The following is a 22,034-nucleotide window of genomic DNA, read 5'->3' as shown; positions in this document are numbered from 1 at the left end:
TAAGACCATTCAACTAGTTGAGTCTCCTTCCACAAATATAACTGCGTACTTGTGTATATGCATTCTTTTTATAACACAGATAATAAAAAATGAGAGGCAATGTTTGTCATCACTCTCACAAGTTGCAAGGTTTATTTTAATAGACAATTACAGGCTTAACTTGCGAGATTACAGTTAACATTACTGCTACAAGCGTTTAACTTTAGTTTATTCAGATTTTTTTTATATTAAGTCATACAGTACACATAATATATACTATATTACTACTATATATTGTATATAGCAATCAAAAATTGTCTTGAAGATGATGAATACACTTAAAACTCACAAAACAGTATAAGCCAATGGGTGCTAGCATGAGGACATAAAAATGGAACAGTACATAGTACTATATATACACAAGAATGGGCAAAAGTGGGTTTACAGCTGAGTGTATGTGAAACGCAGTTTATTCTTGTACTACTATTTATTTATTAATTATATTATTTATTTGTCTTCTTATTATTATTACTATTGAAGTATGCTTGAGAATAGCAAGTAGACTAAAACAATGTGTAAATAATGAAGGTTGTCAATTTCAGCACTTACGAGTGCACTGTGCCATTCTTTTGAGTTAATAAAGCTATTGCAATAATCATAATCTGCATGTCTTTTTCCATACGAACAACTGTAAACCTACTTTTGCCCACATCTGTATATTGCATAACACAAGGACTAAATATATATAAATCCTTAAAAATTTTCAAATACCAGCTTCTTTAAATATGCTTATATACACTTTGTAAAGACTAAAGGCATTTCTTTTTCTTTCTTTCTTTTTTTCTTATCAAAACAGCATCAGCATTACACCTCTGCCTTTAAGTGCAATGAAATCTTTGAGAACTGTCTCATAAAGACATTCATGCCACCCAAAACGCATCACTTTAAATATAGTAAATGAAACAGAAACAGAAGGGAAAGAAATAAGACAATATTGAGAAGTCAGTGGGCTTAACATACTGAAAGCAGTGTTACTGAACACAGCATCACAGCTCTAATACAGTGGATGAATTGAAATACAGTAGGAAAATAAAGTCAAGAATGAACATGTTAATAAAAATTTAACACCAGCACCTTCCATATGTTGCCATAATTATCGCATATATTAGTTAGAAGTTTTTAATGTTTGTTATTGGTCTTCTATAGAAAAGATGCTATAGCATAAGATGCATGAAGAAATATAGTAGATATCAAACTTACAGTTAATTTCTGACAGAGTCCTTTCAGCTCTGGAATTCTTATTTGTTGAACGAATAGTATGACGGACAACTGGAAGTGGCTAAAGACACAAGCAATATAAAGCAGTGAACTTTAGAGTCATTGGGAGCAGAAGCAGGTTTTAAGTAAGGAATTAAACCAGGAGAATTCCAACACAAGCCAGATTAAAGGTATTCAATTAACCTAATCAGCACATTTTGAGGGTCGTATCTTGAAAAAACCCAGAGAGATAGAGCATGCAAACTCTAGACATACAGTGTTGTGATCAGCTATGAGGCAGAAACAGTAATCACCTGTGCACTGTGCTTTGCCCCTAGGAATGATTAAATACTGTCATTCTTTAACAAAATTGCCAAAAATACACACTTTAATTAATACTAAGTACAACTTTGAGGAAGACATTTTTGACATTGTATGCAAGCTTGAAGAAACTCATCTCGATCCCCAAACCACATGAGTAACTGCTGTAATGCCAGACAGAAAGAAAAATAGATTTAGGCTGTCTGATGTAAAGTGAAGAATTAAACTGCTGTTTCAGGAAAGTCATTTAATTTTTTTTTAAACCAATGCAGAAAGTAGTCTAGTTGAAGTACTTCTATTACTCCCTAATATCCATGTATGATTAGGATATATCAGTCATAGCATTTATATTTAATTCAATGCAATTCATTTGTGTGCGGCACTCTTCAATGAGTACAGGTTCAGAGCACTTGCACAAGTCTATAGCAATAAGGCAATAATAAACAATTATACCATATATTTTTACGTACATAAACACATAGTAAAACATACCTGTATATATTACATGAAGGTGTTTGGTTTGAAATAAGCTATTAGACAGATTATTCATGAAAAATTATTCTCTAATTAACACAGCTATTTCTCTTATTTATATATTATCAAAACAGAAATGGAGGAAATATCAAAAAAACACATGCAACTATAAATAGTAGTTATGAGAAAAATCAGACAATTAAATACCTCGGGGTCATCATCATCTGCCTCATAATGCACGTGTCTCTCTGGATTGCTCATTTTATCCAGTAGCTCTACAGCAAGCATTCTGTTCAGTCCAGGCTGTGTTACAAATCCGTGCTGTTCATTTGCAAAGTAAAATTGTAGGTCAGAAAGAAAAATTCAAACACCAGTATAAGCACTGAAACCATTTCCTGCTGGTAAGCCACCCTTGGAATGTCTCTATGCCTAAACAATTCTGCCTGCAGATAAAACCCTTAACAAAATAAAGAAATAACCACACATTCTGAACTCTACTATCTGCAATCAAATTACAGATAAAAACTGTATTCAGTGCGGCAGTTTTGGAATCACAATGCCTTCCTGGTACCAAGTGGGAGACCTCCCTATATGGGTGACTAGGCATGTGGGAAGAGCAGGATTGGATTCAATAGTCATTGCTGGTGTTATAACAAATGACATATGTTAAGGTCAGGTTGGCAGTTCTGCAATCCAAATCTAAGAAATTAGATGCTAAGCTAAAAACCAAAACTGACAAGGTGGTCTTTTCTGTAGTTTTGCCTGTGCCACTTGTCAATGCAGCTAAAACGGAGGTTTAATGTGTGACTCAACTCTTGGTGCAGGACAGAGGAGCAGAGGTTTATGTTAAGTTCGAACACCCTCTGAAAAGGATGGGACCTGTACCACTGTGATTGGTTACATTTGAATTAGAGGGGTACCAAATATATTGTGGGGGTAGTCAAGGACTGTCTAGACTAGATATACAAGGTAACTTTGACATTGTCTGTTCACAGATAATAATGGAAAACAAAATGATTGTCATTAAAATGGTTTGCCTTAATGCGAGTATTATCAATATTAAAGCATTGGGGCTGTGCAGCTGCAAATGGTTATGATATTATAGCAGCAACAGAAACATATCTAAATCTGAGATATGGGGATGAGTATAACATGGTTATTAAAGATAGGTAATAGGTAAAAGGTGAGAGAGGTACCATTTATCTGAAAGATCATGTGAATACACGTATACGTTAAATGGATGATGAGTGACATTTTAGTGAGTATACCTGAATTCAAGTAGAAAACATCAGGGATGGAATCATGATATTGGGAGTGTGTTATAGACCTCCAAATGTAGATAATAGTTTCAATGTGCACCTCTTCTATTATATAAAAAAATAAGTACAGAGGTGGATATTATAGTAATGGGGGACTCAAATTACAAATAGTGAGGCACAAGAACAAGATTTCCTGGATGCAATTAGTTATTGATTTTAATGCAGTAAGTTAAAGTACCAATGTAAAAAAAGCTTGACTAAAGTTAGAATATTTTTCTGTAATAATCAGGATATAATTCAGGGGGTAGTGACCATAATTTTGTTTTTTGGCAGAGGGCCTATTCAAAGTCTAAAACTGTAAAACTTAATTTTTATAGGGCAAATTTTTAGCTGATGAAACTAAGTAGATAAAAAAAATTAAATAACTTTTAAGTGTGAAGACAGACAAGGTGCAGTAGAGTTTGTTTGTTTACCTATAGTACAAGACTAATTCATTTATAAATTTAAAAGCAAAAAGAAATTTAAGAGAACTCTACAGAAAACAAGTAAGGAGGTAAAAAGGAAGATGCGAAGAACACATCTGTACACATAACTACAAACATTAAGTGTAAGGCTTATGAAGAAATGCGAGAAATGTTTTAAAAGAACATTATTAATGCTAATTGGTAGTTTGAGATATTGAAATATTAAAATGTGAATTAGTCAGTAACCCTGCAACAGTTAAGGGGACTATTAAAGAAGTACTTTAGATACAGAAAGTTACAAACAGAAAATTGTTGCTTAGATTAAAAATTAAACAAGTTCTCGGGATCAGATAACATTTATGTTAGAGTGCTTGTGGAGTTTTTACTGTGTAGATACGTAAACTACTGACATGTATTTTTCAATCATCACCGCACACTACAGAAATTCCTACTAGGAGGTGGCAAATGTTGTTACATTAGAAACACTAAACATGCATCACAGGTAATTTAACAGAAGTAATTAAGGAAAGAATTTAACATTTTATGTCAACAATATGTGGATTAGTGAACAGTCAACATGGGTTTACATGGAGTTTCACTAATATGCTAGAATTCTATGAGGAAGTAACAAAAGCAAATGATCAGAGAGATGCATATGATATTATTTATTTTGATTCTTAAAGTTTCTGATGGCCAATCCTGTGTAAGATGAAGTTTGTTATACAATAACTAAAATAAATGTATTACATGTAGGAAGCAAAAATAATATATTTGAACACACAACAGTAGGTTTGACCCCGAAACATACACATTATGAAATAGACCCAGGTGTACTGGAATCTTCATTGTCTCTACCAAGAGAATGTACAGAAGCAATTAGGAAGGCTTACAGGATGAATATTATCCTGAAGTACACTTGTGAGGCCTCATCTGGAACACTATGTGCAGTTTCGCCTTCATATTACGAAATAAGACATAGCAAACCTAAACAACGTTTGGAGAAGCGTAAATATACTGATTCCAAAATAGTGAGGTACTATATAAGCTATAAGGAAAGACTGAAGGAGAGGTGAAATGATTGAAGTGTTCAGATGTATGGGTGCATCAGTATGGTGGGGCTGCAGCTCTATCATTCAACAAAAACAGACAGACACAGTTTAACTTGCTAACAGTAAATTCTGAACGGACAAAGATTTTCTTCATAGGCAGAACCACAGACACATAAAATAATTTAACAAGTGGTATAGTAAAGATTAGGAATTTAGGAACTTCTAATCTCAATTTCATAGTAATATAGACGATTGAAATTAACACAAATGGCAAACTTTGTTAGGGTGAATGGCCTGTCCTTGTCAAATTGTTTTAATGCTTACCGTTAGCAACTTTTCGGCATTTGGTCTTTTCTTTGGATTTTTTGTCAAAGAAACCTTCACAAAATTGTGGAACAGGCTTGACCTATAAAATATTTAAAAAATGGATAAATATATTTGTCAAGTATGCAATGATATTGTTTTAAACAATAGCTGTAGAAAATGTTCTTCTGTCATAATTATTAAAGGATGGAAATGATTAAAGCAGACAAATGATATAGATTTGCTTGTTTTTTTTATTTATTTTTTTGTTTATTTATTTTTATAATGCAAGTGGACATCAAAAAAAAAAAAGAAAGAAAAATAGTAAAAACTGTGGCATTCCCTTTAAATATTGTATATAGAAAGTAGATATACTTTCATGTTTTGCATGCAGCAATCCCCTGAGTCTAGAATCTTACCCAGACAAGCAATTCTTCTGACAGCAGTGACGTATAATACTTTGTTTATAAAATGTATGTTAAAACATTATGCAAGAACATATTGTATCAGCATGTGGCTTCAAGACTGCCCACTGCTATCTTTAACATTTCTAGCTATTGCTACTTTCTGAAATTTTCTCAGTTTTAAGAATTGTCAAACAGCACATACTATGGTGTTTTTTCAGACATTACGGAAAGTCAGCCAGGACTGCATGTTGCAGAAACAAATCAACAACATTCAGCAATTTTCCACTCTGTCTTTTTGTCACAGTTAAGTATACAAACGATTCGGACTGAGTTGTCACATACTGTAGGCAATTACCCATCCTCTTCAGTCCACCTTGCATCACACCACCATAAACTGAACGGACAAACTGCCATATAGCATGCAGCTTTTTTTTTTTTTTAAATCACCAATAGTGGAATGCGAGCATAGTCAACAACCAGTCTGAATGGCTGTCAAGTCATACTTTGCAGTATGAGATGTCTTGGCAAGGAGGTGTAAAAAGTTAAAATTGTTCAGCTAGATGCAATTAGAACATTACACTTACCATTTTGTTTTATCTTTCAGTTTGGGTGGCTGAAAGCTATTTTTAGACATTAGAAATAAAGCTCTGAAAAAATAAACAATTGCAAGTGTTAGGAAAGTGTGAAAATGCATTTACCATACATTTACTTTAATAAACATTTAATCACATTCACGGTAGTTGCTGTTTGTATCTGCGTAGCATTTTTCTTTGAGGCATTCTTTTGCTGCTGCAAAATGTAATCTTTTTTACATCACAAGGTGGATGTGAGCAAAAAATAACTTACATTTTCATTTGTTAAGCAAAATTAACAGGGACTGCAAATATGCATAACCACACCTCTTACATTTGTATCTTTTTTTGTGACAGGGAGGAGAAATGTAGCAGCAGGAATCAAAATGATCTGATAAAAGAAAGAGGACGCTTTTGCTGTTTTATTATTTATTTTTCTCATTCTCAAAAGCCACAAACGAAACTTTAGATGCTAAATACACTTTAATTCCCAAAGTGTGCTTTCTGAGGTGCCTATCCTCAAGATTACACTCTATGAATTTCTTAACCAGCTCTCAGCAACAATGTGAAAATAATATGAATAGAAAAAAAGCAAGCACTAGTTCTTGTTCAAAGATTGACACACAATTTGACATTCTGTCAACTTTTGAAAAGCGATACAAAGTCTGTGTACCTGCAAAAGCCTGCAAACTGTAGTGGCATACAGAGCCAAAACTGTGAAAACTGTGTCAATGTCCAAAAATTTATGGACATGACTATATTACTAAACATCTTCATGTGGAACTTCAACAGATATAAATTCTTCCCCTGAAAAAATTCTCTAAATTTATATTAAGTAATTGAAACTTTGAAACAAGGGCAGACATGGAACATAATACCAACAGGCAACTTTAACAATGGATTTATAATTACATTTGATTAAACTAGATCATTCACCACAACACTTCACTTGTTGAGAATGTATTTAGTGGTGAATATATAAATGTGTTGCATGTAACCGTTGCCACATTATTGACTATATATTCATACTAGGAAGTGTTAGACAACTATGGCAAAGAAGTGCATTATAAAATTGCTAATTTTCAGAATCCTCCTGAACCAGTTTTAAAATCATAGGGTCCTAATCTAATACCAGCAAAACTGGGTGTAATTAACTTTTAAAATGGGGAGTCTTTTATGGGGAACACTTACAAACCCAAGTCCACATATATAAACACTTTTAAAGTACAACAAATGCATCATAATCCTATCTATAGTTTGATCAACACATAACATTCACCAATCTATTCTTGATAATAACTTATATAACATCTCATGGGCACAATGTATAGAAACAAAATATTGTATAGAAAAGCCTGTAATGATGCACAGATATTATCATGTTGATTGAATTTGGTCATACAGAGTTCAGTAGTTCATGGGTTGCTTGAACCTCATGAAAAAATAATCATCATTTGTAGCACATTATTTAAGTCATAATTACAATTCATCACACTGTAGGATATTTAGTTTTCTGCATATTTAAGTCAATAGGATAAAATTAATATTTTAATCTTCAGATAAGCTACATTCAAAATTATATGTAAGAATTTGAAGAAAATTTGAAAGAATATCTGATTAATTTAATAACTCACATATTTTTACTTAACTTAAAAACATATCAATGAAAGTTAATTTTTTTATAAACATTTGTGTAATTCATTGTATGGAAAAAGAATAAGCTTGCAAAACAATTACCTCATTGGGTGAAGTTCAAACATGGGTGGCTGTAGTTCTGCTAGCTCAATTGCTGTAATGCCCACTGCCCAGATATCACATAACTGATTATAGCCACCATTCTTTTCTACAGCAGCTACCTCAGGAGCCATCCTGCAGTATAAAAATACAAAATTTTAAATGGTTCAAACAGTTCTGTATTTATATAATAAAATGCTACAGAACACTAACATTTTGGCATTGTGATAACGCTAATAATTCTGCCACTTCAATGGATTTCAATAATCTTGACATTGTAAATGTTTCAAAAACATGCCCACATTTTACTTTCCAGCCATGAACTATTCTGTAAATACAGCACAAGTTGTTGGCATTCTTATTGAAATAACAAAAAGAAATAAATATAATTCCTATCATCAGGCACAATAGGCTTCATCCATCCATAAACTTGAATAAGAATAAAAACGGTCATAAACTGAATGTATGCATAAACATTTGTAAAAATCCTATACTGTGGGATGAATTATATGGAGTAGAAAAACATTCCAAGTGTACAAATGTACAAAATAACATCAGATACCAGTAAGGTGTTCCAATAAATGACTTCCTCTTTGCAATGGTTGCTGTAATTTTGGCAGCCACTCCAAAATCAGCTGAAATACAGAATCAAATAGTTAATTTTAATCCCTGTTTATGACTACATGCAGCCTGTAAACTTAAAAAGAGCAGCCTCTCACCTAACTTTACATCCCCATTGTCTGATAACAGTATATTTGCACCCTAAAACGGAAGAAAAAGCACAAAGCACTCATGAAAATTTTATCAAATCATATTATATTCATAAATTATATTCAAATATCCATATTCTGTAATTATTTAAGATGAAAGGGTAAACTGCATTTTTCTACTTTGTGGCAAATGTAAATATTTTTTGATCATTTGACTGTGAGACTTTTTAAAATTTAAATAAATGAAAAAAACTTTTAATGTGTTATGTAACAACAACAAAAATACACTTTCTTTTATAGAGTATAGGAACATTCTGTGGTGTAAAGAACATACATAAAATTACAGTTTAATGCCGAGGTACTTTCACAGCATAATGAAGACTTACTAATTTCATTTCACTACTGACAAATTTTTTTTTTCTGATATTTTAATAGTGACAAACATTTACTTCAAAAGTAAAAAAAAAAATTAACAATATGCATTTTTCCTTATTTCTCAAGCAAGAGAAATAATGTACACAAACATTACCCTTAACTGTTCCTCAAATATGAATTATGTGACAATATTTTAATCAAATTACACTTTTAGATTTATATTTTTAAATGTATTCAAAAGCTGTTATTTGTACCAATTTCAACATTTTGGAAACTAATGATTTTGCTTTGGTAATATATTTTCTCTTTAGTTTTATAGCTCAAATAATAATATTCAACTATTACCACCCAATTATAAAAGGAAAGCCTACAAGTAAAATATTACTTAATGCCTATTTAAAAAAAAAAAAAAAAAAGTATTCACCCCCTTGGAAGTTATCACATTTTTCATTATACAACATTGAATCTCAGTGGATAAAGATCTTTTTAATGTCAAAGTGAAAAAACATGTGTCATGAGGATTGAGAGTGAACAGCCTTTTTTAAGGCCCTTAACCTTCAATTGCTGCAGGGGCGCTGTACAATGGCTGATCCTATGCTCTGACCCCAAGGGGTATGCAAAAACTAACAAATTCCTAATACAAGAAATTGTATATCATGTTTTCCTCCAGGATGTCCCTGTATTTTACTGCAGTGTTTCTCCCTTCTACTCCCACAAGCCTTCCTGGGTCTGAATAAACCAGCATCATTATGGTAAGGATGGTATATTTTTGATAATGTGCAGTATTTGGTTATGCCAAACATATTATTTATGGCCATAAAGTTCAATACTAGCCTTGTTAAATCAAAGAAACTTTCTCTTTGCCAATCTCCCATAAAGCTGCGACTGACGAAGCACCCAGGTAACTGTTCTTGTATTCAGTCTATTCAATCGTAGTTAGTGAGCTTGTAACTAGTACAGCAATACTAACCCTAATCGGATGTTACTTTTGGTTGGTTTAGATATTTTTTCTATTTTATTACATCTTAATATTTTGTAACTATGAATGAAAAGTATGCATTGGAGGTGAGGAACCGAAACAGTCAAAACGTATTAGTTTATTGTCCTTTGTGATTCTGGAGACACCTATAAAAATATTATTGTGCAACACTGATCACCTCTACAGAGTCTGTTGAAAAATTAATTTGAAACATCTTTTGGTACAACACCTAAAACACTTACATAAAATTCAATGTTATATTATTAAGGAGTTACCTTGATGTCACGGTGCATTTTACCCTTGCTATGCAGATACCCAAGACCCTGAAACAAAAAATAGATTCCCCATATGAAAATGACAAAGAAATAAAAACTCAACAAATCAAATTTAAAATTTCCATACAAATACAGGTTCCACTCACAAGGATTACTAATTAAAATTGCTTTAGTTTTAAGTACTGTGACTTAAAAAATGTAGGCCACTTTCTTTGCTAAATCTAAATTAGCATGTGCTATTTAAAGACTGAATATTTTTAGTTAAAACAGAAAACCCAAATGCAATACTGTTATACATTAAATAAGTCAAGGGTTACCACTAACAAACAAAGCAATAAATATTTGCAGCGGGAAGTATACACACTTTTTGCTTTGGCTAAGTTTAATCACAATATTATCTTGGGCACACAAACTTGCCTTGGCTTGGCACAAGACAAAATCTGCTGAGTGGCCCAAGACTGGGGTGTGCCACATGATTTCTAAATAAACGCACTTGTTTCTCTATGGCTCCACAGTTAAGCAGTGCATTTCTAGAAACAAAAGCAGGTTTGCTCTATTATCAAGGCAGTATATGAAAACAAGGCAACAATTCGACAGCCTTCCTGTTACAATAGTTTCATACAGCAGCCATACTCTGTTAAATAGACTGCCTTTCCTTTTTTTCTCCACATACTTATGCATGAACATCAAATAAAATACTGAGTGCCAGTATTTATGCTTCTAATTAATACGGAAGGCTGCTAATCATTACGTCAGGGCAGGTGCAGTACTCTGAAATCACCCTCTGCCTCAGAGTTTAGCTAAAATAATTAATGGCCACAAAACTAACAAGTAGTCTTGAGATATTAACTGACAACAAACTTAGCAGAATATTTTAAAAAGAAGAAGTTGGTACTTTCAGCTTTTCACTACATGGAGTTACCATCCTGTTTGACAAAGGTAGGCAACACACTGCACTCATGTAAAGGAAGCTCGGGAGGGTATTTTAAAGAACTAGAACTGTATTTCAAATATTGTGTAAGAACATTGTGGAGCCACCCAAAACAACAATGAGCTGGCTTAACAAGAAGAAACCAAGAAAAATATATGAGAAGAATTGAAAATTACATCATACCAACCAGATGCACATTGCTTCAACAAAATTCTCACGACAATGAAAATGCAACACAAAGCATAAAATTGAAAAGGTTCAGTTGAACTTTTTATTTTCCATAGATAAATTCTCTCTCTTGACTTAGATCTGTTTCCATCTTATAAAAAAAGGCACATAACGTTTGATTTCTAGTCTTTCACCTTATATGTTCAAGATGGGCAAGTCCATCCAGTTCTTTAGCTAATTATTAAGCATCTCATGCTGACAGTATAGTGTTTTTTTTTTGTTTACAGCTAGTCTCTGTGCTGTGTGCTTGTGAGTGCCATCATGTGAAAGATGTTCACTTTCAAACTAGAATTAGGATGAGAAACTCATAATAGCCAGACCATATCCTTCACAAGGTTATAACCTTTCAATTACAGTGACTCCAATACCATAATACATCAGCTGGTTTTGTCCTGTCTTTTAAATTATAATTAATAGTTCCTGGTATTAAAGTGGGAGTACTTATCGTTCATGGGTAAGCAATACTTTATTCCATTTCTTGGTTGGTTTCCCCAGACATATGGAAGAATCTTCAGCATGATTTCTTTCTTTTATTTCAGAAGCTTATCTCCTTCTATGCCATGATCGTATCTTCTGGCTGCAGGCAATTGCTGCAGTTTCTCTTAGAGGTTTTTACACACACAGTTGCTAGCAAATTTACATCTTCTGAGCAACTGGTGATCAGTCAATTGCTGTTTTCAGCATGACAAACGCATGGCCTCTCGTTTACAGCCTTCCTCTCCTCCGGCACTTGTTATCTTAGCCATATTTTGACTAATGCCACCCCTCATCCAAGTCCTGTTAGTTAACAGATGGCATTCCATTTTTTCCAGTCCAGCCCCAGTACTCTTTTGGATTAGACGGGATTGCTCCAACTTCAGTTCAGTCACCCTATAAGCACTAGGGTCTCTGCTATACAGCAGACATTATGGTCAGGTCAAGCAGTGAGCCTGATGGAGGAGGCAATGAGTTAGGATCTTACAAGTGTTTTTAAAGCTCCTGTCCCTCAGCATTCTCAGTCCTTGAATTATAGTGATTTATTCGAATATGGGTTTCCAGCTTATACAGTATCTCTTAGAGCTATCCCTGAGAGTTACTTGGTCTGTGATAGATCATCTTATCTGATAAAGTACAGAGCCCGCATTCCATTGAGGGATCTTTTTCAGTGAATCTGATCATTTTAGCTGTCATTATGTGTGTCTGGCCCTGGTTTTTAAGCTAGGACATGCAATTTAGCCATATAATCTAACCATAAAGACAGAATGGATAATATCAGTCTGCCCTACAGTATTTTCTACCAAAAATGAGGATAACTGAAGGGGATGTCAATATTTTTAAGACAATTTATAATATATATACAAAATATGAACGTGTCTATCACAACAAAACTACACTAGGTGATGTTTCATTTTTCATTAATATTAAAATTACATTTTTAATAAATATAAAATTATTCAAACAAACATAAAAGTCGAGATCTTCTTACTCTTTGCATGGATATGAGTTAGAGAGCTATTGCTTCTTCAGATTTTACTAGATGTCATAAATGTAACATTTTATAAATAGCTTTGAAGGCAAAAATCAGTGTCTAAAACAAAGACAATTTTTAATTAGCATATTTGAACAAAAATATTTATATGGTAAAATTCATCAATATTTAATTAACCTATATGATCCAATATCTGAGCTTTGTAAAACTTCACTGGATCACTACTACCAAACAATTTTAGCTCACCTGCAATGTTTCCCTGGAGACATAAGCAATTTGTTGCTCAGCAAGTGGACCCGTCACTAAAAACAAATTAAAAATGGAAAAAAGTAAAGTATAGTTTAATACTAGTGTTAATATGAAACTTCATAAATAAAAGTTTCTGACTTAAAATACAGAACAAGTATGTAGACTATTGCACAATTTTATCCCTTTTATTCACAGGTGGAGAATTTCTGAACATCACTTTAATAAAAACAAGTAAGAGGTTTGAAAAATTTGTTTTTTAGAAGAATACTTTATAGCATAACAGAATTAAGTATGCAGCTACATATACATACTGTGTAGAAAATAGAAAATTCATGTAATATTAATTAGCATTGAAATTAACCAAATTTTCTCAGAGTTAATTAAAGCATAGTGCAAGTGGTTGAGGGTGATTACAAACTATAAAAATGACATGACATTTTACCATGGTATATGTCCTGTAGAGATCCACCACCGCAGTATTCCATGCAGATCCAGAGCTTCTCCCGACTAATGATTGTGGGGATAAAATATTAAAGATATTAATTTTACTTTCTCAAAATAGCACTGTTTGTTTTTTATGATGCAGAATTTACACAGAAACAGCACAAGCAGTTGTAAGTTTCACTAGAAAAGATCATCAAAGGTTCTCCTTTCACATTATGTACTCTCTTACATTATGTTCCATGTTGTAGAAAATAGAGTGGGTTAGAGCAGGTGGTCAGCAAAGTCAATCTTGAAGGGCTATAGGTGTTTGTTCCAACCCCGCTGCTAAATTAGAAACCAATCCTTGTTAGTAAAAGATCTTAATGTTTTCACTCTCCAATGTCTTAATGTATGATCATTCTTTTTTCATATTTTTTTCTTTTGTAAGGATATCATCCAAATGAAATGCTGTTTGTAGCTCATGCCTTAAAAGAAGTAACTGGCTTCTCATTGAGAAGTTGGTTTGCAACAGCTGCAACCACTATAGCCCTCCAGGACTAACTTGGGTTAGAAGGCTCAATTTCCATTATGGGAGGAGAGCCCAGGAGAAGACTAAGAAGGAAGGCTTAGGATTTACAGCATAACTACGACTCACTGAGGAGAATTCTAATTTGGAATCCCTATAGCAGACATATGTTGAAGTTTGACATCCTGGGGCAAGTCTAATGCAATGCCAATTTGCTATAAGGGATCTTTTAAGTTAATAGGTGACTTAGAGCAAGGTCTCGCTGACAGGAAGAAGAGAAGTCAATGCAAGGTGGACATGGAATATAAGAATGAAGTGCTTTTACACCCAGCTCACCACCAAGCAATGAAGAGTTGACAGTTCAGGACTTTTCTACCAGAATGTATTGCTAGAGGTCAGATGACTAAACTATAAAGGCAGGCATTGAGTTTTGGCCTGATTTACTCTGGTAACAAGTATGCTTACATGTGTCCTTGTGTTTGAGCATGGGTTGACTATGGACAAACCATGATGAGCACAGAAATCAGGCAAGGCTTTCCTTCTAGTCACACACCTCCAGGTATTTCTGTCACTCTTATGTGAGCATCAAAGTCTCCAATTATGACTACAGAGTCAGTAAATGGCACTCTTTCAAGCAACAAATCCAATGTCTTTTTTTAAAAAAAAAAAAAAAACTGAATACACTGAATAGATGTTAGGTGCATATAGTCATGTGAAAAAGTAAGTAAACTTTAAGTGTCAAGATTTAATTTTCATTTAACCATTAACTGTAGATATAAGTGATATAAAATAGCACACATCATGTCAATTTACATTCTGTAGTCCATTGCATATTTTAAACTAACATAAATGCAAATTATGCAAGCAGAAAAAAACAAGTGCACCCCTACATTTATCATTACCTCAAATAGCTACATTTAGAATCAAGTGCATCAGATCAGTTGCAAATGATTACAACATCATTACAGAGGATATTGGAAAAACTTGTCTTATATAAAGTTCAGACATTTAGTTTGATTTGCTCTTTATAGCTGAGGTTTGTGTTATCACCATCCCTAGTTTGAAGAGCTCTCTGAGGCCTTCAGAAAGAAGGTTATAGATACCTCTGGGAAGGAATTAAAATTATATTCAAACAACTGGAAATCAACCATTCCACTGTCTGGAAGATCATCTACAAGTGGAGAAGACTTCAAACTAGGACAGAGAATATTAAGAATTAAGAATATGACACAGATTTCTTGACAGCTTTTTGTTTATACAAAAAGACAAGTAAAAGACAGTGACTTTAGAACTGGAATCATTCTCTGAGTGTTGTTCAGAGATGGTAGTTGTCAGGGTAAAGTGCAAAAAATACATTTCTCTATGGGGAACACTGAAGTGTAAACTCAGGAAAACAAATTAGGACAAATAAAAAGTGCCTACTGAAAAATGTCTTGTATCTCTGAGAAAAAACAAAAAGTATCTAATTGGAAAACATCCAAATCAAACTAGAGGTTATTTTAAAGTCCTTTAATGTTTTATTTTTTCTGTTTTTTTGTGAAGAATACAAACCTGACTACTGTCTTTGGCTTGGGATATGCCCGTTGGCATGTTACAATGCTTCCACCCCACACTAAAGACCCTCTCTGATGTGTCAATTTTAGCTGGGATAAAGAGATATTTTCTTGTCCTGTAATTGGCATATGCTCCCAACCAGATTACTGAGCTTTGGAAAATTTTCTTTGTGACACTTCTAGTGCTGAAGTGGTTCACTGTGTGGGTCTAGAAAAATGACACCACTATTGTTCCCTGCTTTTTAGCCACAATTTCAGGGCTACCTCTAGCTTGAACAACTAACATACTGTACAGTAGCTATGCAACTCTCCCACTTGGTTGTGTTTCTGTAATGGGGATGCTGGAATAAGTCATACATAAATATACATTACAATGGACAGTGGTTTGTTCCATGTTAGACTTTGCGTAACTGAACCACTTCCAAATGGCTGTGGAGACATTGACAGTTTTGGGCATAAGTTAAATCACTTGCTTAGGTGTATGCTGCAATCTTACAACAGTTTTTGTGTGTGAGAGGGGTGGATGGTTTAAAAGACCTTGTCCAGCACTCTGCAATTACTCATGTAAAAGTGAATCTACATATTTATTTTACACATCACCCTACATCAAAAATTTAAATTAAATTAATGAACAAAAGTGATTTATTGCCCAGTTCCAGTTTAAACAACTGCCAACTTGTCCTGACAGCTGAACACAGGATGCTGAAAGAAGTCTCTAAGAGCTGCAGAATAACATCATTGGACCTACAGATAGGTAATGCCACTGTTGATGTGAAAGTTCACCAGTAGAAAGGGATTGCACAAAATACATCTACATGGGAGGTGTTTCTAGAAGAAACCTTAGTTTTCTAGAAAGAACATTAAGGCATGAGTAAAGTCTACCCATGAACACTTAGGCAAAGTCCAGGACTTCTGTAACAATGTGCTATAGACAGATGAGACAAAGATAGAATTATGTGACCAAAAAACCAGAAGACATGTTTGGTGAAAACAGAAAAAATCATTTGACCAGAAGAACTTGATATCAACTATAAGGTACTGCGGTGGAAATGTTATGGTTTGGGGCTGATTTTAGTACCTATATGAGGATGATTTGGCCAAAAGGGACAATACCAGGTATTAGAGCCAAAAGCACACTTCACGTTTCCACAGATAGAAATGGCATATCTGTTCATTTTTCATTGAATAAATTATTGCAAAGTCAAATTTTAATGTTTTTCTTTCTATTACATCACCTTTATCTAAAGATACGGTTTAAACAAAGATCAAAGCTTGATATGTCCACATAAATTAAAAAAGGTAAACATTTTATGGAGTGTTCAACAACTGTACATGCAAATGACAGTCAAGTCTTTGCTACTTGAAATTTCTTTCAAGAAACCCTCTTCTTCACCAGAACAATCATGATGGAACCCAGTTGTGAGTATTTCAACATTAATCCAGGGTCTTTCCTATGGGGCAACTCAAAGGCCACCTTTGATCAAGAAATCTGGTTATAGAGCCAATGCTGTGCATGGAAGTAGGTCATGCTATATCTTATCAGTATCGCATGAGACCTGTTAGTAGACACCAGCAGTAATGAAAGATACCAAGTTGAAGAAAGGTGTCCCTTGTATGATATTAGCTGACTTGACTCAGAAATATCACTGTGCTTAAAGGGTACCACTAACAGCAGTGGCTGAAGCAAAAGCATGTGTAGGTGGTTTTGAGTTTAGCAAGTCTATGCAGAATGACGTTTTGATTACTTATGTTTTAGGCAAACAGTTTGAGACATCAACCAGATTGTCCTCAGGAAAAAGGAAAGCAGTAATCTCAAAGGGGATACAAGTTCAATAAGCACTGGTCTATTTTCATGTTCACGATTTTCATGGACAGCATGCCATGACATAGCTGAAGACTAGAATGCATGCAGTTTGGAATCTAAGGATTGAATCACTTGTGTTAGCAGATAATGTTCCCGTTTTGGCTTTGACAGACTGCCATCTCCAGCATGTACTGGATACTAGAACAGTCCTTAGACAAGTGTAGTATGACTGGGATGAAAATCTGAGGTCAAGGTTCTTTCCCAGAAAAAGCAAGTTTGTTCTATTCAGTTAAGTGGAAAGGATCAGCCACAAGTAGAGGCATTCAGTTCTCGCATAAATTTACAGATTTACCAGTCAGTCTACATTCTCACCTATGGTCATGTGATCTGAGTAGTGACAGAAAACCTAAGGCTGCTGATATAAATAACTGAAACTAGCCAACCCGCGGCGTACCATACACCGCATAAATCAGGCCGGTTTTTTAATGATTTTTAAGCAAAGGGAGAAAATTAACATTTGAAAAATAAGTAATGTAATAAATTACCAAGAAAAGCAACATTGTAACAATGCACGGAACGAACCAACACACAATCGTCCGTGACTGAAAACTGGCAGACCGCCATCGCGCCTTCTCCTGCCAGACGAAGGGATGGGGGTGGACGGCGCTCAGGGGCGGAGGTTGGAACGGGAGGAGAGGAGAAGGACGTCCATTCCGCTCCCTCCGTCATGCTAGTGTGCTGATTTCTTGTTCAGTATGCACTGCCTGCTCATGTGCCCACCTCCAACTTGTCACTTGAGTCATTGTCGTCTTTGCACAGTCCAGATGCACCTGTGACTCACGTAGACTTTTCATTGCTCTGTGCGGTTTTTCTATATATAATCCACCAAGACACCCAATCACGGTAGTAGCGAGGTGGGAGGGGGGTGTGTACAAAGGGTAGGGGCGTAACCAGTGGGAGCGTATGAGTCGCACTTAGTGGGAATTCGACAGTTTGCAGCCCAAATGGGGTTCAACGGCTTACCCACGCCTCTCTGCGCTGGGTAGACACACGCTCAATCGCATGCATAATTATTTATTGAATGCTAAACACTTCTGGAAAGACACGGTTGTCTAAAACGGGTTGGTGTGAGAATACAACAGTAAGTGAATGAAAAAATGGAACTCTGCAGAGAGCAAAATACAATACAATAGTGAACTTGCGGCATAACAAACGCCGCATAATTATTTATTGATGGCTGAACACTTCTGGAAAGACACAGTTGTCTAAAAAGGGAGTGTTTGAGGATACAACAGAAAGTGAATGAAAAGATGGAACTCTGGAGAGAGTGACATATAAATGTCCGTGAGTGAAGAAGACGCATATTTGTCACAGATGTTAATTGCTGTATGTAGTGCCTAAAACAGTTTGCTATGGTGCAAACGGTCGTGCGTCGTAACCGAAAACTCGCTTTTTAAAGACTGTTTACTTTATTGTGTATTAACCTCAGTTGTAAAGGATTGTTTTAAGGATCCCATTGGATACCCCTCGCAAACCGTTTTACATGCTGCATATGGCGATTCACCTCCGCGAGAAACATGCCTCTATGAACAGTCAACGTGGCTCGGAGGTGCATGTGGCCTCTATGACGAATATAAATGACGCTGTTTTTTCTGTGTCGTCGCACCCGAGTTGGTGGGCGTGGCTCTGCGAGTTGTCGTTGTATCCAATGGTCTTGGAGTTGGTGGGCATGGCTCCTTCCTGCGTGCGCCATAGGTGTCTTACTTGTCGGCGGCTTAAAGAATCCACGCCCCTTCCGGCATGCTTTCCATGGGTGTCTTGCCTTAGTGAATTATATATATATAGATAGATGAACTTCCTATGAAATGTGGCTAAGCTCACTGTCAGTTAGTGGGTGAACTGCTAAAAAATGAGAAAGAAGCTTGGAGTAGATATGTTATATCTGAGAATGGAAAGGGAGAAAATCCAGAATGAGGAAAAAAAAAGGTGGAAAAGATTCAATACTGGGGAACCTCCATACAACAAGGAATGTCTGATCTCTTTTTAAGTTGAAAGAACTATCACATCTTATTCTGAATTACAGCAAACTTAAGCACTGTGGCACTTTTGTTACCATGGTGAACCAGTTTAACCGTCTTGCTTCAGATGTTATATAAGGCTGGACATACCATACCATACCATTTTATTTGTTGAGCGCTTAAAAGCACAGCATTACAACTGACCGAAGCGCTGTACAGTTAAAAAAAGAAGCAGGACTAAAAACAAAATATTAAAAACAAACATTAAGAGAGAATTAAACTAGAGATACTAAAAACAGGTCAGAGGACCCAATAAAATAGAGAAATAGGAAGAAGCAAGTGGAAATGAGACAGGTTAAGAATTAAAAGCCAATGTGAAGAAGTGCGTTTTTAGGCATAATTTAAATGTAGCGACTGAGGCGGCTTGCCTAACCACTAAGGGTAGGGAGTTCCAGAGCCTGGGTGCACAGACAGAAAAAGCCCTTTCACCACGAGCTTTAAAATGTGCCTTGGGAACGGTTAGAAGCAGCTGATCTGTGGATCTAAGAACACGAAGAGGATTGTGTCGATGGAGCAAGACACTCAAATAGGCAGGGGCTAGACCGTTTAGTGCCTTATAGGTTAAGAGGAGTATCTTAAAATCGATTCTGAATCTAATCGGCAGCCAGTGTAGGGTTTTTAAAATTTAAAAAGAAGCCTTGCAGCCGCATTCTGAGCCAGTTGGAGTCTAGAAAGAGTGGCTTTACTGATACCATAAAGGCAGGAATTTGAGTAGTCGAGCCGGGACGTAATGAATGCATGGATTACTAATTCCAGGAGGTGGTTAGACAGAATAGGCTTGAGTTTGGCGATTCGCCTGTGATGGAAAAAGCAGGATTTTACTGTGCTGTTGACTTGATCATCCATTTTCAGGACCGCATCCATTTTGATTCCAAGATTGAAGACAGACGAAGTTACTGGAATGGGAAGAGAGTCAAGGCCAAGGGGTGGGGTCCGTTTGCAGTTGGGGCTAAAAACAATGACCTCGGTTTTTGAATCGTTCAGGTGAAGAAAGTTTACAGCCAGCCAGTCCTTAATGTCAGATAGGCAGTCGAAGAGAGGTTTGGTGGAGTCAGTTGGCTTGAGGGAGAAATAAATTTGGCAGTCGTCAGCATATAGGTGATATGAAATTGCATGTTTTCTAAAAATTGCACCTAAAGGCAGGATATAGATTGAAAAAAGTAGTGGCCCTAAAATGGAACCCTGGGGGACCCCACATGGGAGTGGGACTGATTCAGATGAAAAATCGTCTAGCATGACTCTGAGAGTCCTGTTACAGAAATATGACCTGAACCAGTCGAGGGCTAAGCCAGATACACCAGCCCAGGATTCGAGTCGGGAGATCAAGATATCGTGATCGATTGTGTCGACGCAGATAAGTCGAGAAGAACCATAATCACGTGGAGTCCCGAGTCCAATGCCAAAAGGACGTCATTTAGGACACGTAAATGCGCAGTTTCTGTGCTGTGTTGGGGCCTAAAGCCTGACTGAAAAAGGTCCATTACCTGATGGTCCTGTAGGTGATGAGTTAATTGCTCATAAACTACTTTTTCCAAGTACTTTTGGCAAGAAAGGTAGTTTAGAGATTGGACGAAGATTAGAGAGAACGGCAGGGTCAAGATCAGGTTTTTTCACGATTGGATGTACAACTGCGTGTTTGAAAGCACGAGGAACTATAGCAGAGGATAGACTACTAGTTATGATCTTTAGAACATCGTCTCGAATCACAGGAAACACATCTTTCAGCAGTCTGGACGGCACCACATCGTCTGGAGAGCCCGAAGGCTTCATTGAGGCGACGATTTTTTCCAGATGGGGAAGCGAAATAGGTTCAAAGCTGGTGAGGGAGCCATGTGTAGGAGCGACTAAATCAACAGAGCCAGAAGAAGAAATGGGGATCTGGGATCTAATGTTCGTGACCTTATCCAGAAAAAATATGAGGATCTGATTACAAAGAGCAGTGGAGGCAGAACAGAAAACAGTTGCAGCTGGAGGGAGGACAGCATTTAGTGTTTTGTATAAAACACGTTGATTGCCAGAGTTTTTTGAGATGATGTCATCGAAAAAACGGTTCCTTGCACCTCTGACTGCTCTCTGGTATTGGGACCATGGGTCTCTCATGCATTCGAAGGTAACAGTGAGACCATATTTCCTCCATTTACGTTCTAGCCACCTACAGTTTTGCCTGATGGAGCGAGTTTGTTCGTTTAGCCATGGGTCATGCTTGATTTTGGATTGTCTCCGTTTGAGTGGGGCTACAACATCCAGCACAGAACAACAGGAAGTGTAGAAGGTTTGCAATAAAACATCAACATCCGTGGATTCACATGATGTGAAGATTGGTGAAAAAGCAACTGCAAAATCTTCAGCAGCAGAGGGGGGAATGACACGGGAGGGATGGGTAGTGGTGGGTTTACCATGCTCAACAGAGACCAAATCCAAATTAAACAGACATGTTTCATCTGATATGATCAGACAAGTGGAAAAAGCTGGAGACTTATGTGAATGAGAAATAAAAGATGCAAAACACATTACAAATTAAGATGATACGTGTCATCCAGACATTGAAATGCCTGACTGAATTCATTCACTTTACTGGGTAGAAGAGGGTTGCATCATCCTGTTGATGTTTATTTG

At 35.8% G+C, this 22,034-nt stretch overlaps 1 protein-coding gene across 3 annotated transcripts in view; it reads right to left on the bottom strand.

The window, feature by feature from the left end:
* The window catches only part of map4k5 (mitogen-activated protein kinase kinase kinase kinase 5), a 173,643-nt gene that overhangs the window by 54,156 nt on the left and 97,453 nt on the right, over positions 1–22,034 (bottom strand). For all 3 annotated transcript variants that reach the window (XM_039742141.1, XM_039742139.1, XM_039742140.1), the window contains 10 exons: positions 13,477–13,541; positions 13,032–13,087; positions 10,159–10,206; positions 8,539–8,581; positions 8,382–8,454; positions 7,823–7,954; positions 6,098–6,160; positions 5,128–5,209; positions 2,239–2,352; positions 1,240–1,318 (listed from right to left, as the gene is read on the bottom strand). In XM_039742141.1, the coding sequence (XP_039598075.1) occupies positions 1,240–1,318; positions 2,239–2,352; positions 5,128–5,209; positions 6,098–6,160; positions 7,823–7,954; positions 8,382–8,454; positions 8,539–8,581; positions 10,159–10,206; positions 13,032–13,087; positions 13,477–13,541 (755 nt within the window). The remainder of the gene's footprint in view (positions 1–1,239; positions 1,319–2,238; positions 2,353–5,127; positions 5,210–6,097; positions 6,161–7,822; positions 7,955–8,381; positions 8,455–8,538; positions 8,582–10,158; positions 10,207–13,031; positions 13,088–13,476; positions 13,542–22,034) is intronic.

Source organism: Polypterus senegalus, chromosome 18 (genome assembly GCF_016835505.1).
Source record: "Polypterus senegalus isolate Bchr_013 chromosome 18, ASM1683550v1, whole genome shotgun sequence".
NCBI classification, from domain to species: domain Eukaryota; kingdom Metazoa; phylum Chordata; class Cladistia; order Polypteriformes; family Polypteridae; genus Polypterus; species Polypterus senegalus.
The sequence above is the reverse complement of the archived record's forward strand: the minus strand, read 5'-3'. Positions and strand labels throughout refer to the sequence as shown.